The 17,336-nt window shown below is 39.3% G+C and overlaps 3 protein-coding genes across 3 annotated transcripts; 1 reads left to right on the top strand and 2 right to left on the bottom strand.

Annotated features, from left to right (window-relative positions):
* Nucleotides 1-398: 398 nt before the first annotated feature.
* Nucleotides 399-3,978, bottom strand: LOC119782193. The gene is made up of 3 exons (XM_038283044.1): nucleotides 3,643-3,978; nucleotides 2,425-3,408; nucleotides 399-820 (listed from the first exon to the last, which is right to left on the bottom strand). Exons 1-3 carry the CDS (start codon nucleotides 3,881-3,883, stop codon nucleotides 414-416), a joined length of 1,632 nt encoding a protein of 543 aa, XP_038138972.1. The 5' UTR covers nucleotides 3,884-3,978; the 3' UTR covers nucleotides 399-413.
* Nucleotides 3,979-6,016: 2,038 nt separating this feature from the next.
* On the bottom strand, nucleotides 6,017-8,116 carry ppp1r3da (protein phosphatase 1, regulatory subunit 3Da). The gene is made up of 2 exons (XM_038283052.1): nucleotides 7,862-8,116; nucleotides 6,017-7,644 (listed from the first exon to the last, which is right to left on the bottom strand). The coding sequence occupies exon 2, from the start codon at nucleotides 7,608-7,610 to the stop codon at nucleotides 6,687-6,689; it is 924 nt and encodes a 307-aa protein (XP_038138980.1). The 5' UTR covers nucleotides 7,611-7,644; nucleotides 7,862-8,116; the 3' UTR covers nucleotides 6,017-6,686.
* Nucleotides 8,117-10,244: 2,128 nt separating this feature from the next.
* Nucleotides 10,245-15,568, top strand: fam217b (family with sequence similarity 217 member B). Its single transcript, XM_038283038.1, has 4 exons — nucleotides 10,245-10,748; nucleotides 10,816-10,912; nucleotides 13,153-13,217; nucleotides 13,328-15,568. Exons 1-4 carry the CDS (start codon nucleotides 10,630-10,632, stop codon nucleotides 14,760-14,762), a joined length of 1,716 nt encoding a protein of 571 aa, XP_038138966.1. The 5' UTR covers nucleotides 10,245-10,629; the 3' UTR covers nucleotides 14,763-15,568.
* Nucleotides 15,569-17,336: the final 1,768 nt, after the last annotated feature.

The raw sequence follows: 17,336 nt of genomic DNA, 5'->3' as shown, positions 1-17,336 counted from the left end.
ATTTAATCAAAAAATGTTTATCTAAAAATCTAATCTACTTCATGTATATTAAATGTTTTCAAATTTTACTGTTATGACTGTTATGAAGACTGTTATGAAATTCATCAACTGTTTACATGGAACTTCAAGTGCTTGAATAAAAAGTCTTATTAATGTTTACCAGATCAATTTATTAAATGAGAGAAAACAATCCCTTCCATGTTATTATTCAAATCAACACATTTCCATAGAAAATCATGAATGGAACAAATACAAATTTCTTTTTCACTATATTATTTTACACAACAGTGCTATCTGTACAAATACAATTTAGTTTTTTTCTATCTACATTTTACATAAAAACTACTAACCATACAAATATGCCAAAAGAATAAATGCAGAAAATCTTTTTTCAATCTGCATTTTAATTAATATCAGTCAAGCATTGGAGTTTCATATTCACATGTACAGGTTTCCTTTTCATTAGGTTTCACAACCACACTAGAACACATGTTCACTAAGCAGCAGCACACAAACACAATCTTGTCAAGAAGTGTCACCTCTTCACCCTCACATGTAAGCAGCAACCTAATTGGTATAGTTCTGTGTAACAGTTTGTATTTGTTCCTCATGCAGCCAATCACTCTTTCCACATGAATTCTGAGGTGAGCTATAGCTCGCGAGTCTTCGACATCTTTAGCATCCAGTTGACATCTCCCTTTAGTGAATGATGGCATCTTGACCTCAGCACACATCATTCCTACACTGTCCTTAATATCAAAGCCTCTGTCTGCTAACACAATGTCTCCAGGTAATAAATTGGAGAGAAGGCCACAGTTTTCTGTACAGGTGCTGGTCATAAAATTAGAATATCATGAAAAAGTAGATTGATTTCAGTAATTCCATTTAAAAAGTGAAACTTGTATATTATATTCATACATTACATACAAACTCATATATTTCAGATGTTTATTTTGTTTAATTTTGATGATTACAAATGACAACAAATGAAAATCTCAAATTCATCATATCAGAAAATTAGAATATTACTGAAGACCAATAAAAACAAAGGATTTATAGAAATGTTGGCCAACTGAAAAGTATGAACATGAAAAGTATGAGCATGTACAGCACTCAGTATTTAGTTGGGCCTCCTTTGGCCTGTATTACTGCAGCAATGCGGCGTGGCATGGAGTCGATCAGTCTGTGGCACTGCTCAGGTGTTATGATAGCCCAGGTTGCTCTAATAGTGGCTTTTAGCTCTTCTGAATTGTTGGGTCTGGTGTATTGCATCTTCTTCTTCACAATACCCCATAGATTTTCTATGGGGTTAAGGTCAGGAGAGTTTGCTGGCCAATTAAGAACAGGGATACCATGGTCCTTCAACCAGGTACTGGTAGCTTTGGCACTGTGTGCAGGTGCCAAGTCCTGTTGGAAAATGAAATCTGCATCTCCAAAAAGTTGGTCAGCTGCAGGAAGCATGAAGTGCTCTAAAACTTCCTGGTATGTGGCTGCGTTGACCCTGGACCTCAGAAAACACAATGGACCAACACCAGCAGATGACATGGCACCCCAAACCATCACTGACTGTGGAAACTTTACACTGGACTTCAAGCAACGTGGATGAAGTGCCTCTCTTCTTTTCCTCCAGACTCTGGGACCTTGATTTCCAAAGGAAATGCAAAATTTACTTTCATCAGAGAACATGACTTTGGACCACTCACCAGCAGTCCAGTCCTGTTTCTCTTTAGACGCTTCTGACGCTGTCTGTGGTTCAAGAGTGGCTTGACACAAGGAATGCGACAGCAGAAACCCATGTCTTTCATACGTCTGTGTGTGGTGGTTCTTGAAGCACTCACTCCAGCTGCAGTCCACTCTTTGTGAATCTCCCCCACATTTTTGAAGGCGTTTTGTTTCACAATCCTCTCCAGGGTGCGGTTATCTCTCTTGCTTGTACACTTTTTTCGACCACATCTTTTCCTTCCCTTCGCCTCTCTATTAATGTGCTTGGACACTGAGCTCTGTGAACAGCCAGCCTCTTTAGCGATGACCTTTTGTGTCTTGCCCTCCTTGTGCAAGGTGTCGATGGTCGTCTTTTGGACAACTGTCAAGTCAGCAGTCTTCCCCATGATTGTGTAGCCTATAGAACTAGACTGAAAGACCATTTAAAGGCTTTTGCAGGTGGTTTGAGTTAATTAGCTGATTAGAGTGTGGTACCAGGGGCCATCAATTTTGAACCTTTTCACAATATTCTAATTTTCTGATATGATGAATTTGAGATTTTCATTTGTTGTCATTTGTAATCATCAAAATTAAACAAAATAAACATCTGAAATATATGAGTTTGTATGTAATGTATGAATATAATATACAAGTTTCACTTTTTAAATGGAATTACTGAAATCAATCTACTTTTTCATGATATTCTAATTTTATGACCAGCACCTGTAATGTGCTTGTCTGAAGTACGTCCACCCCATCCCTTAGAAATAAAAGAAATCGACCCATGTGGTGTTATACCAATAAGGTATTTCATAGTGTGTCTTCCTTTGTACCGGGAGAAGGATTGTGCACGTGCTTTTAAATTTGAGGGTCTTTCTGTGCCTAATTCAAAACAATCAACAATAATTGCTACACGTTTTCCAAATGTTTCCAAAAACTGAGGAGGCATTGTGGCTTGTAAACAATGCCTCTCAGGCCAGCTTACCATGGGCTTAAGGCGTGCATACAACACATCAAGGGTGTCAGCAAAGACAGTCGACAGAGTTTTGTGTGACACACTGAAAAGATGGCAAAGATGCAGAACAGGTAAATCAAGTCTTAGACGCATTAGTGTAAGTACAACCATTTGAAACTGTGAAATCTTTTTTGATTCTGACAGAAAAGGCCTAATAGTGTTAAACAATGATAATAAAATGACAAAGCAAGGAAGTCCTGTATAATATTTTACTTTTTTTGTGTCATCCTTAAAAAAATCTGTGTCCAGCTGTTTTTTATTCAGCTCTGACCTGAGCTTCCTGTTCTCCTGTAACAAACGATTTATTTCTTCTCTTCTCTCTTCACACAAGTGACATTCGATTTGTTGCCTTTTTGATGCTAAATCATGTTCCTCGTCAGAGTCTGCAGCCTTGCTGAGCTCCTCTCCTGGGGTTTCCTCCACAGCCTCTCGAACTCGCTCCTCTTCCATTGCCTCAACTACTGTGTTTTGTTTGACCTCTTCTGGTGTTTCTGATGCAATCTCTGTAACTTGCTCCGGTTCTTGTTTTTCTACCATGGTCTTTGCTGCCTGGCCTTCAACTGCGCTGCTGTATCGCCTCTTTAAACAACGCACATGTCGGTCCGATGTTGTGGCGTTTATCTCGCAGTGACCCATATTTAGCGTTGGAACCCAGTCTGGATTGAGCTCATCCATTTCGTATGACGGCTTGCCTTTAAGAGAACAAATCGGAACACACATCAGTCTTAATACTGTGAATTATAACACTAGAAAACTTAAATAGTTTACTTGACAATAGTGGAATAACCCCGATGTCCACTAACAAAACTCGCTACTTATATTAGCCTGATCTACTTAACTCGACATAAACTGAACACAAGTACACCCGGGAAAAAATCATAGCAAAAAAATAATGACATAAAAACAAAGCGAATTTAGACACTCACCAGAATGGAAATGTCTGGAGCAAACTCGTAGGTTTCTTGAGATGTTGGAGAAGGTAATATCAGAACGTCTTACCGCTGATACCCAGGCCATTCGTCGCCTTTTTGTTAGCTCAGATACCTTAGCCCCCTCGCGTTGTTTCCAGGCAGGAAAAGTGTAAAATGAAAGTCCATTTTCTATCTTTGTACAGCTGCGGTCACGTGACCTAACATTACACCCAATAACACAGCAAGTTCGAACCATTGCTAACTTAGATTCTAAAAATCTGCGAGAATGTCGAGATATTGCTTTTGCCAGTTACGTTTGTGGACCCCTAAGATGGTGCCGGTGCTCCTCCTACTAGGGAAGTGACGTCACACTCCAAAGCTCTATTGAATTCATGGTAATGGGTATTTAACGACATTACAATTAGTGGAAAAAACTGAAGGGTGGAATATTAAAAAAAAGTCTAATCAACCTAAACTTTTGGACCCCCATGCAGTACTTCCGTGGACCCTCTAAGGGTTGCAGACCCCCTCTTGAAGACCTCCGTCTTAACTTCTGCCCATTGGTTGGTTAGCATTTAACTGCATCGGTTGCATCTACAAGAGACGAGATTCTGAGGTCACTGGCCGTTTCTCAATTCATAACAACGCGAGTACGGACTAGCGTCTTCGCCAAGTTACGTTAAGAAGAGGGGCCGCTTCCTCGTGATCCTGAAAAACTATATTGTCGACATCTGTGTCCATGTGTGCCTCTAGCTGAAACACTCGTTCTTTTGGAGCGTCCAAACGAAAAATAATAAAGTCAAAACTTATAACGTTAGCATTGATTTTAAAAAAAAAGTTACTCAATGCCTCAGCTCACAGATAACTTAAACGTAGGGTAGCCATCTTTGTTGTGACTGGCCGGTGGCATGTACATTCGGCCGATGCAGTAAAATTCTAACCCGCCAATGGGCAGAAGTTGACCCTCTAAGACACAGCCCTTCGTCATTTGCATAATGAGGCAGAAATGCATAATAAAATAGGATATAAATAGGTAAACAAAAATACAAAGGAAGAATAAAACAGACAAAAAAATAACATGCAAATAAATAAGGTAATTATTACAAAGGTGAATAAATGAAGAAGATAATTAAGAGATATATACATTTATGTCTCACTGTATAATTTAATTTCTACCTACATTAATTTGTTTTTTTGTATTTTGGGGGGCAATTAATTGTACGCTTGTTTTTTTATTTAGCATTTATTTATTTCTGTATTTATTTTTAAATGTGGTAGAGCTGGCACATGGAATAATCAATCTTTTTGTTCCAGTGATCAACTGTGTTAAGAAAAGTTTGAGTTGGTTTTAACAAAACAAAACAGCTTTCATGTTCCAATAAAATGCCACCCAACAACTTTTGCATTTGCATCTTCATTTTTTATTTTTATTTTACCAGGCAATAAGGAATTGAGTGTTAAAAGCAGAAAGGATAAAAAAACAGAACACTGGAATCAGCTTATACAGTATTTTAAATTAGGAAGCTGAGGCAGAGGCATTTCTTGCAAGAAATAAGGTTCAAATTTATTTAACGTCCTCAGACGGAGAGATAGGCTCTGACTGAGGCATTTCAGTACATACATTTATACCTTACAAAATCACACACACTCCCCCCAGGGGAATGAACCCACCCCCTGCATAAAGAACTTTCTCACATTTGAATATTTGGAGGAAAAACAACTTTAGTCCATCAAGGCCGTTCACTGTTAGGTTAATATATCTTCCGCTGGCCGGATGGATCTCCTCAAAACAACAGTCCTCCCCTTCATGCCATGAGCTGTAACTCATTCCTATCTCTCATAACCTTCTTTTGGAGCCTGTGAGGCTAAGAACAGAAATATTTCAACATTTTTTACACCACAAGTAACAGTGATCATATTTCCTCAAACGTTCATAAGAAAAGAAATTACATAAAACAAGAATTGGCAAATTTCATTATTGAATATCAGTAATACTATTGGATTTTTCTGAAATACAACAATCAATAATCCAAAGTCCAGAATCTGACATTATTGTCCATTGATCAATTCAAATTCTAAAAAAATATCAGGGTTTTTCTTTTTCACATATACAGTAAAGGTCCACAGATATAGGCCAACAACCAATGTATATTAATCAGATAAAAGTTATGAACAAAATCTTTAAAACAAAGCCAGGGATAATTTAGTTGTTTTTTTTTTCATTTGAATTTATAACTGCTACAGATATCTAAAAGATATTTTCTCACAAATTAAAATCCTCAAGGAAACAAGAAATAATAATAAGATTAAAAAAAAACCTAAATCATAGTGAGACCTCATACTAAAGGGAAATAAGTATACAATAAAAAAAAGTGATTGGTTGATCTCTGTACAACATGAAATCATTTTATTTAATCAGTGATATATATATATGCAATTTGTGCTTTAGTGCTTGAATCACTATCAAAGTGCTTGATATTCAAGACATAATCATAATTATATTAGTGCTTAAATCAAGAAAATCTAATCTGTTGTTATTCCTCATATACAGTTTTGCTTGAAAGTTTACATACTCTTCCAATAAAGACAGAAAAAAAAGATCTGGCAGTAAAATACTGTACATTAAACACACACATATCTATATCTATATCTATCTCTATATATAGATAGATAGATACACACATACATTTTGTTGAGCAACAATTTGAGGCAATCACTAAAATGAGTTTTTATGTAAAATGTTTAGGAAATGTTCAGTCAGATTTCTGCACCTGTTGACAGGTATGTCGCATCCCTGTTTTTTTTTTGTTTTCGTTTTTTTGCCTGAGATAGTTTTTTTTAGAATCATTCGTTTTTGTTAATATTTTCCAATACTAAATTCATATTTAGTTAATTTTTTTCAATTATTACCTTTTTTAGTTTTGAGTTATTTGGATTACAAAGGAATTGTGAATTTATAATGTTCTTTAATGGGAGGGTTTGTAAACTTTCTAGCAGAACTATGTCTTAAAACCAGTAGGCACCAAGTGCTCAAAATACATTTTCCATGTAGTCTTATTCTAAATGAAATGCACCATGCTGTCTTCACATTCTTTAGGCACAGTTAATTTGTAGTTTTGGCAGACTAATTTATAATTCTTTCCATTGTTGTTATCCCAATATTCAGCACCGCAGACTCTGTATTGAATAGTGAACTCCAATTGCGCTCCTGGTCGAAGGGATGGAGGAACAGGCAGGTGGAAACGAAATGTATCACAACTCATTTCTTTTCCTCTTTCTCCTTCATCCCAGGTCTTGGTGACAGTGGATACCCAGGAAGCCTTAGTTTCTGCAGAGTTTCTCCACTCTGTAAATGAATACCGAACTGTAACTTCTTTTCCAAACTCTAAATTTAGGACTTGCGTGATTCCAATAATACCCAGCTCAAAACACAACACCCTCTCTAGGCACACTTTCTGCTCCTGAAGACGCTGCAGAAACCCTGGCTGGTCACCAGGTTGTTGGGAAAAAACTGGCTTTAGGTACGGCAAGTTGATCTCCAGATGCCTTCCATCTGTCATCTCAGCACCCATTAGGAGTCTAAAGGTAACATGCTCAGGCACAAACGGGTCCTCACCAGACTTGAAAACCCTAACATCTTCCAGGTCGAGTCCCAGAGAGTCGACGAACCTCACCCCAATCCCTCTGGTTCGCTTCTTTTTGCTCTCGGAGGCAGAAGGCAGAGATCGTGATCGTTGTCGGATGATGGGCTTTGGGGTGGGCTCGCAGGTGAGGAAGGGGTGGCTTTTCTGTTCATTTGGGCGAGTAACTCTGGGGCCTGGAGGGCGGATCGGGACAGGCTTCCTCATGGAGCTGGGCTTGTCAGCTTCGAGCAATTTGCTCACGTTTATAGTCAAGCAGGGCGTAGAGACACTGCTGGACAATCGCTGTTGAGATTCGGAGGAAAGTATCCTCTCGTTTCCAACGAACCACCCTCTGTCCATTTTCTCAGAGAGCTGTTCTCACCAAGGAGCAGGCCTAGATATACATAAAAATAAGTTTTAAAGCAAAATTAGTTATCAAGTTTCATTATTTTCTTTAAAAAGCGGCTAAATACCCAAGAGGAAGCATTACTTTACAACCATGAAACTTTGGCAAGCTGTTCTACAGCCATTTAATAGGAGTGGGCGTGTCTATTACCACTACGTGCACAAGTGCACAATCCAATGCACGAATAAACAAACCTGCTCCTTACCTCTCCCTGCAAACATATGAAGCCTCAGTTGCATGCAGGCTGTAGAAAGACAGTAGCTGACGTTTGGTCCTCCATATTGTCTAAAAGTGCTGCAGGTTGCTCTCAATCATAATATTTACAAGAATGCTTTCAGTCATAAACCCAGTAACTCACTATAAACACCAGTAGCTTTAATGAAACCGACGTAAACTCGTTAAAAATCAGCTAACGTACGCACAGTGAACAGGAAGCGTACAGTGCGCACATTCACAGGGTGCGCACCATTTATCACCCGGCGCGGAAAATGGTGCAGGTGGGCGTCACTCGAGCAAAGTTTTAAAACGGCGCATCAAAATGCATCTGAGAGAGCCGACAGTAACTCGATGAGCTTTGTTGGTAGTTGGAAATAGCCTTTTGTTTTTTTATATTAATATTTACACGGTTTTCTGTGTTTTAAGACATTAAACAAGGCAGAGGAACCCCTGTTCTTACAATGTTGGGTTTATTATAGCTGCTATTTTTGGGTAAATACATTGTCTAATTTGATTAAATGGGACCTGAAAAAACTAGCTTTGCAATTATACAATTATTTGCATATATGCATATACAATTATGTTTAGGATAGACAGATATATTGACCTATTTATAAGTTATCTCCAATCTGTTATATTCATTACCTTCCCAATAACTGAGATTGCACTGCAAAAAACCATCTAGGAATAGGTTAAAGAATTCTTAAATCAATTGTATTTACCCTTAATTTGAGCGGGTGAATAAGATGATTTGCCAATGGAATAAGTATTTTTTTTACCACTAAAATAAGATAATTAGGTAATATGCACTTGAAATAAGACAAAGCAATTGTTTTTTTCTTATTTTAATTGTAAATTCCCTTGTTCCATTGGCAAAGTGTCCCACTTACCTCCTCAATTCAAGAAAAAATGCACTTAATTTAAGTGCATTAAGTTCATTAACATGGCAGTTACTCTAGGTTAATTGGCATCTCTGAATTGTCCTTAGGTTTGAGTGAGTGCGTGCATGGTGTTATGTCCTTGTGTGTCACTGTGTTGTAACAGACTGGCAACCTGTCCAGGGTGTACCCGGCCCCTCATCCAGACTGCCAGAGAGAGGAACCAGCCCCACTGTGACCCCGGAACCACCGGAACAAGCGGGAGAACAATGGATGGAGGGAGAAAAGAATAGAATGAAAATATCCTATATTTTCCAAAAGCAATGTAATTCATGTGTAGTTTACTAGCTGCAGAGCCAAATGCAAATTGGATGTTGCAAGTACACGCAAGAAAAAGCAATGTGAACAAAAACAAAACAACAACAAAAAAGAATGTGAAGTAAGGGCAAATTGATAACATAACAATTGTATTTTAAATGATAAAAAAATCTTCAAAAACTCTTTAAAGAGGTGCAAACTCCACAGACCAATACAAAAATATCATTTAAACACATAAGCAGCCCTGCTCATAATCAAATAGACCACCAGCCATTTCATTGACTGTTGTAGCACAACCTGCACTGTGTGTAAATGCGTACTATTTGCTATATTTCCATGTACGTATTTTCTTCAGATGATCTTTATCTCTCCTACAAATTTTAAATATCTTTATGGTTGTTGTTTCATTCTCAGGGGGGATGGAAAGGGTATTATCCTATTTGAGAGGATTTCTCTTAGGATGATTATTTTTCTTTTTCTATAAATGTTTTAATATTCTCTCTGTTTCTTTTATGTTTCAGTTTCCGAGCTGGCTGTCTAAACAAAGTATTGTTATATTATTATGAAAGCTTTTGGTTTTTTATTCTTAAACTGTATGCAAATCATGTTAAATAAAAATAAAAAACACCAACAAACTAGTTACACTAATATAAACTATGCAAAATCAGCATGGTTATAAACAGTTATTGAGTTTGTGACAGCAGGTAGGAAGTAATCTGTTAAAGCTTATTTGTTCGTTATGGATGCAAGGATCTCTACTAAGATCTGTACTAATCCTTACTTGGGTGTCAAAATGTTAATATATATGATTTATTGCTGCAAATTTAAGTTGTAAGTGGATAATCGGTCATGAAATAATAAAAATAATTAGAGGAAACACTAATCAGGCCGCCTCGTGTTTAATTTCAGCCGGATTATCCGCCGGGTGACTATAAAGAAACAGACCTAGTGATGTTGACTGGGTGATTGAGTACTTTAAGGATGTATATTACGTATTTTGCTTATTTTTCTCATCCTATATCCGTGTTTTTGACTATGAAAGCACCGTCACACATCAACTGATCCAATATGATAATTAAAAATACCTTAAACGGCGTTTTTGATTGATTTAAATCGCGATAACTAAAGCTAATACTTCAAGTCCCATGATGCTTTGCGGCGGCTCTCTTCGCTAAAGGCAGCGAGCCAGTCAGCAGCAGGTAAACAAACCAATCTGACAGAGAGAGAAAGCGTCTGCGCTCCTATGCCTTGTTGCGTTTTTAACAATGAAAATGTTGACCACAGAAATTGATATGATTTTTTCTTGACAGTGGTTCATCAAATGTAAAAAAGCAGGATTGATCTGCGACTTTAAGTGGAACACCAAAGCTGTAGTTCGTGTCTTAAACCTGCGGCAGACGAGGAGAGGCTGGTGTCTTCGCATGATGCATTGCAGCACCTCGGCGAAAATGGGTGATTTTAGCCTTATTCTCAGACCAGGCTGTCTGATTAGAGATGTCGGCTGGCTTCTTTAGCCACGGTGTAAGATTAGATCCGTGCTGGACTCCAAACGCAGCGTCCCATGTGGTGCAACATGGGCCCCATCATGCAGGAGCGCACGGCTTCCACTACACTGAAGCGCGTCGTTTCCAAGGAGAAGATACGAGTAAAGAATACGGAGAACAACGGCTCATTTAGCAGGTAGGCCCTGTTCTTTATACTCCTGCGATTCATGAATGCTGGATGACATTATTGTCTCTGATTACAGCTCAAAGAAATGTAACAAGACCACGAAGGCTGTGAGCCAAATGAAAAATGGTCTCCCAGGACCAGATCAGGATAAGGACAAAACACTCTCACAAAGGGTATGTTTCTGACTCATTGCTTATTTGCACTATTTAGGTTATTGCAGGTACTATATTTACTATACCAGCATTTACAATGAAATCCATTAGGGTTGCAACTAAGGATTATTTTGCAAATCAATTAATCTTAGAATAGAATAGAATAGAATAGAATAGAATAGAATAGAATAGAATAGAAAATCCTTTTATTGTCCCACAATGGGGAAATTCTGGTGTTTACAGCAGCAAAAAGATTATAGAAGAAAAGGTTGACACAAATGTGGACCTTAGAAAAGTGTATAAGAATAATATAATAGTGAAGAGGTAAAAAAATAAAAAATAAGATACAGTACTATAAAGTGTTTTAACAATATGCACCTGGAGGATAAATAACTGATATACAGCTAAGGACTTTTTCACAATAATGGCTATTTGAAAATAGCAGCCACATCAGAGGTGTGCAAAATGTAAGTGATGTTATTTAATATAGCAACTTAGTAACTAAGTAGAGGTGGTTATACAGTCTTACAGCTGCTGCGAGGAAGGATCTGTGATAGCGCTCCCTGGTGCATTTAGGGTGCAGCAGACTGTCACTGAAGGAGCTCTCCAGTTTTACAACAGCTTCATGCATGGGGTGGGAAACATTATTCTACAGAGTGGTGAATTTAGTTTGGATCCTTTTGTTTCCCTCCTCCTGCACTGAGTGCAGTGGGCATCCAATCCCAAAGCTCTCCGTCCTGATCAGCTTATCCAGCTTTTTGATGTATTGATTAATAATCGGATAGTAAAAGGTAAAAGGAGATTTTTTTTTTACAAAAGTAAACCAGGTGAAACTTAAACTTTGACAATTAAGGAGTCCTGGATAGAGCATATTGACAGACAATTATTATTTTTTTTTTTTTATCTCAAGTGCGAAATTTTTATATATATATATATATATATATATTTTTTTTTTTACAATTTTGTTATAATTACTGCTCTAAGTGGGCTGTCATGTTTTACAGTCTCTATACTCCAGGTAACGATTAATCGATTACTAATAATTAGAGTATTTCAATAATTATTAATCCAATTAATTGTTTCAGCCTTAGAGTCCATATGATGCTGTACTATCTGCCCCAGATTAGACTGTTCAAAGGTTTTCTGGATAACGGCACAATATTGATGGTAAATGGTAAATGGCATGTACTTATATAGCGCCCTTATTCAAGTTAGGAGACTTGACCAAAGCGCTTTACACTACATTCATTCACCCATTCACACACACACTGATGGTGGCAAGCTACATTGTAGCCACAGCTGCCCTGGGGACAATGCAGGTGAAGTGTCTTGCCCAAGGACACAACGACAATGAAAGTCGGAGTCGGGGCTTGAACCGTCAACCCTCCGATTACAGGGCAAACTCCTACATCCAACGCCACTGTCGCCCTACTGATGGCCTTTATGGTTTAAATTCAGCACAACACTGGGTAAAAAGAAAGATCCATATGGTTTAAAGTGTTGCAAACTGATAATCTTAAATCCTATTTGAGGCCCTCCTAAGAGCTATAAAGGGTGTCAAGCTGGTTTTGCTGTGAAGCATCATACTAAGTCACACAGATGATGCATAATCAACCTACTTTTGTAGCCCACAAATAAATAGTGGTTGGATAGTACATATTGTGGTTGTAAGAATGTAACCTTTATGTGGTTTCTAATTTTACAACCACAAAAATAAATGTATAAAGTGTCCGTGAAGCACAATAAAGAGGATATGTGTTTGTCACATTTCAAAATAAAATTCTAAAGAGTGGCCTGCATTTGTATTCAGTCTGTACTTTCTAGTACTATCTTTTGCTGCATTTTGTTGGGGTTATATCTCTACACATCTTTGCCCATTTATATCCTGACATACTTGCTATTCATCTGTATTATTATCCATTGCCTCAGTTAAGGTCTGCATCCTTCCTTTTGTAGGCGAGCAGTTTAGCAATACCAGATTGAGGGATGATGGAGTGATCAGTGCAATGAAGAACATTTTATACTGTTACACATGGGTTTTATCTCAAAGCGTCCAAATTAAGTAGGTTTCATAAATATGTATGCCACACTTTTCAGATTACTATAAAAAAATGAAAACGTAACATTCTTGTGCTACTATTTGATGAACTGTTTATCTGTCACATATAATCAAAATGAAGAATGTTGAACTGTACAATTATAATGTGATAAAATTGAAATAGTTGTTCAGAATAATTTTGACCCTAATGATGATTATGCAGGGTGCTCCGTCTAAAAGTGGCAGGATGAAGTCTAGTGCTTCACAGAACGCCAGCAAGGTCTCAAGGTAAGAACCTGAGGATGTTGTCAATTTTTTCTTAGAGCTTTCTTTCCGGTATAGTAAATCCCTAAATCTTACCAAGACTCTCCCCTCTTAACCCGTCTGTCTGTTCTCAGTCCTGATGAAGATGGATATTCAAGACCTCAACTTCGCAAACAGTCATCTGCACACATGAAAGAGGAAAAGCGAGAAAATCGACGACTGTCGCCTTGCGGTACTGAGCTCCTACCAAATCGTCAAGGGATGGGAAAAAGTCGTCGAGCCCTCTCTCTGCCCATTTCTCCTATATCCGGACTACGCCACTCTCCGTCCAACCCCCTATCACACTCCCCTGCTCCAACCCCAGAAGCACTACAGCAGCAATACAACCAAAAAGAAGAAGACTCTGACAGTGCCAGTGATCTGTCAGATTCGGAGCGACTGCCTGTACTGCCCTCGCCATGTACACCATGCACCCCTCCCCACCTCAATCTTCGGGCAGAGATCATTAACACAGAGGACTTCCTCCCAGACTTGCCCGGGCCACATGGGACGGTTGGGGATGAAGTTGAGAGTGAGAAACCCACCTACAATTACTCAGATTTCTTGCCTCCTCCGTTTAACTGCTGGAGCCTGAGGCAGCTGGCGGTGTTCCTTCACACAGATGGTCGTGGCGCCCCCCGGCCCAAACCTGTGGGGCCGTTAGAAAAGTACTTGGAAAGGCTGCTGCAGCTAGAGTGGCTTCAAATCCAAACGGTGCAAGCAGAGAGCAGCCGCCCCCCAGGGGGTCGCACAAGGCCGCAGAGTTTCCCCTCTTTCGCGGCCGCGCCCTCTGCCAGGCCTCACACAGCCCCTTCTTCCCGACTCAACTCCCCCAAAGGGCTACGGCAAAGTTCTCGAGCCTTCCCATACACACCTGTCAGCAACCTGCCGTCACCTGCCTCAGCTCAACATCAGCTCTCCCGATTCCCAGTTTGTCCACACTGTCACATCCGCTACCCACTCTGCAATGGGAGTTGCTCTGCCTACGCCTATCAGCGCCACTCACGGCTCAGTCCATTGCTTGAGCGCAGGGGACAACCAGGAGGTGCAGCTAAGAGAAGCAGCAGCGAGACTCGGGCCGCCTCCAATGAAGGTAGGAGCCCTGGGGCGCAAGGTGGAGGAGCCCGAACGCCAGTCAGCCCCCCAGCTGGGAGGAGTCATCTCAGGCACATGCAGGCTGCAGGCAATGCCCGGAAGCAACAACAGGAAGCCAGCACTGACCAAAGGGGCAAAGGGCAGGTGAGAAAAAGCCGCGTCAGGGCCAACTCTGAGACGGATGTGAAAAAGGAGCCAGGCGGGGTTAAAGGTGGAGCTGCTGAGAAACGGGGACATGCTGGAAGCAAGAGGGAGCTCATCTCCTCCAAGAGAGATGAGAGGGACTGCCAGAGGGGAGAGGCGGGAAATCAGGCCTCTAAAACTGCCACGAAAAGAGCTGCTAAAGATCCATCAAGTCTCTCTAAAACTCCACCTAGCAGCCACAGCATTCCTAAAAATGGAAAAACAAAAAATGTGCACTTTGTTGCTAAGTAACCCATTTAAGCCTGAAATATAGTGCTTTAGTTAGTGGTTACTTGGTGATTTCAAAACCTATGCTTGCTCTGTGTAAAATCTGTGTAAAACTATCATGCTCTAGCTCCTATACAGCAAGATAAACAGCCTATAATAAACGGTAGACATGGTCCATCATTCAGAAACTAGTAGATGAATAGGATAATATAGGTGCATCCTGATCTTAAAATTTTCAAAAACCCACAAAAGTATATTCTGTAGATCAATACCACAAATATATAAACACATATATTCCTGTGTCTGATGGGGTTTTAAGGAAGCCCAGTCTCTTTACTAGCAGCCTTCAGCTCATCTGCTTTAATTGATGTGCTTTGGGCAACTTTTACATTTTTTCCTCCTGATTAGTTTTCCAAAGACAGCACTCTCTAAACAGCCAGCTTTGTTAGCAGTTACCTCTTGTGGCTTCCCTGCCCTGTGAAGGTGCTCCATGACTCTCGGCTGGACATCTGTCCAGTAAGTGAACTTTCCCATAGTTGTGTAGTCCAAATCTATGCTCACATTTCTTTAAAAAAATACACATATACCTGCAATATTCAGGTATTATAGGAAACTACATTTGAGCTGTTGTTAACTGTAGGGTAGAATCATCAAAAAAGAAAAGCTTGAAATATTTTACATTGTCTTAAATCGATATGATTTTCACTTATTTGATCAATTTACTTAAATAAAAAAAAAAGCTTTTCAATGATATTCTAATTTATTCAGACCAAATCCTTTTGGTGGCATTTATTTCAAATGTAGAATAATATGCTTAATGTTGAATTCTGCTTACAGGTGCTGGTCATAAAATTAGAATATCATGAAAAAATAGATTGATTTCAGTAATTCCATTTAAAAAGTGAAACTTGTATATTATATTCATACATTACATACAAACTCATATATTTCAGATGTTTATTTTGTTTAATTTTGATGATTACAAATGACAACAAATGAAAATCTCAAATTCATCATATCAGAAAATTAGAATATTACTGAAGACCATTAAAAACAAAGGATTTATAGAAATGTTGGCCAACTGAAAAGTATGAACATGAAAAGTATGAGCATGTACAGCACTCAGTATTTAGTTGGGCCTCCTTTGGCCTGTATTACTGCAGCAATGCGGCGTGGCATGGAGTCGATCAGTCTGTGGCACTGCTCAGGTGTTATGATAGCCCAGGTTGCTCTAATAGTGGCTTTTAGCTCTTCTGAATTGTTGGGTCTGGTGTATTGCATCTTCTTCTTCACAATACCCCATAGATTTTCTATGGGGTTAAGGTCAGGAGAGTTTGCTGGCCAATTAAGAACAGGGATACCATGGTCCTTCAACCAGGTACTGGTGGCTTTGGCACTGTGTGCAGGTGCCAAGTCCTGTTGGAAAATGAAATCTGCATCTCCAAAAAGTTGGTCAGCTGCAGGAAGCATGAAGTGCTCTAAAACTTCCTGGTATGTGGCTGCGTTGACCCTGGACCTCAGAAAACACAATGGACCAACACCAGCAGATGACATGGCACCCCAAACCATCACTGACTGTGGAAACTTTACACTGGACTTCAAGCAACGTGGATGAAGTGCCTCTCTTCTTTTCCTCCAGACTCTGGGACCTTGGTTTCCAAAGGAAATGCAAATTTTACTTTCATCGGAGAACATGACTTTGGACCACTCACCAGCAGTCCAGTCCTGTTTCTCTTTAGCCCAGGCAAGACGCTTCTGACGCTGTCTGTGGTTCAAGAGTGGCTTGACACAAGGAATGCGACAGCAGAAACCCATGTCTTTCATACGTCTGTGTGTGGTGGTTCTTGAAGCACTCACTCCAGCTGCAGTCCACTCTTTGTGAATCTCCCCCACATTTTTGAAGGGGTTTTGTTTCACAATCCTCTCCAGGGTGCGGTTATCTCTCTTGCTTGTACACTTTTTTCGACCACATCTTTTCCTTCCCTTCGCCTCTCTATTAATGTGCTTGGACACTGAGCTCTGTGAACAGCCAGCCTCTTTAGCGATGACCTTTTGTGTCTTGCCCTCCTTGTGCAAGGTGTCGATGGTCGTCTTTTGGACAACTGTCAAGTCAGCAGTCTTCCCCATGATTGTGTAGCCTATAGAACTAGACTGAAAGACCATTTAAAGGCTTTTGCAGGTGGTTTGAGTTAATTAGCTGATTAGAGTGTGGCACCAGGGGCCATCAATTTTGAACCTTTTCACAATATTCTAATTTTCTGATATGATGAATTTGAGATTTTCATTTGTTGTCATTTGTAATCATCAAAATTAAACAAAATAAACATCTGAAATATATGAGTTTGTATGTAATGTATGAATATAATATACAAGTTTCACTTTTTAAATGGAATTACTGAAATCAATCTACTTTTTCATGATATTCTAATTTTATGACCAGCACCTGTAAGGCTTAGATGTAACATGGAGACAGCTGGGATTATACTCTGAATTTTAATGCACTGCACTCTCATCCCTCAGTTCTCTGCTACTGTAAGATAAGAGATTACATGAATGACAGCAGGTATGAGCATCAGTGATGCCTAATGATGTTTAGAA

Source organism: Cyprinodon tularosa, unplaced genomic scaffold, assembly GCF_016077235.1.
Source record: "Cyprinodon tularosa strain WSP-4 unplaced genomic scaffold, ASM1607723v1 ctg19, whole genome shotgun sequence".
NCBI classification, from domain to species: domain Eukaryota; kingdom Metazoa; phylum Chordata; class Actinopteri; order Cyprinodontiformes; family Cyprinodontidae; genus Cyprinodon; species Cyprinodon tularosa.
Note: the sequence above shows the minus strand (reverse complement) of the source record. Positions and strands in the feature narration are given on the sequence as shown.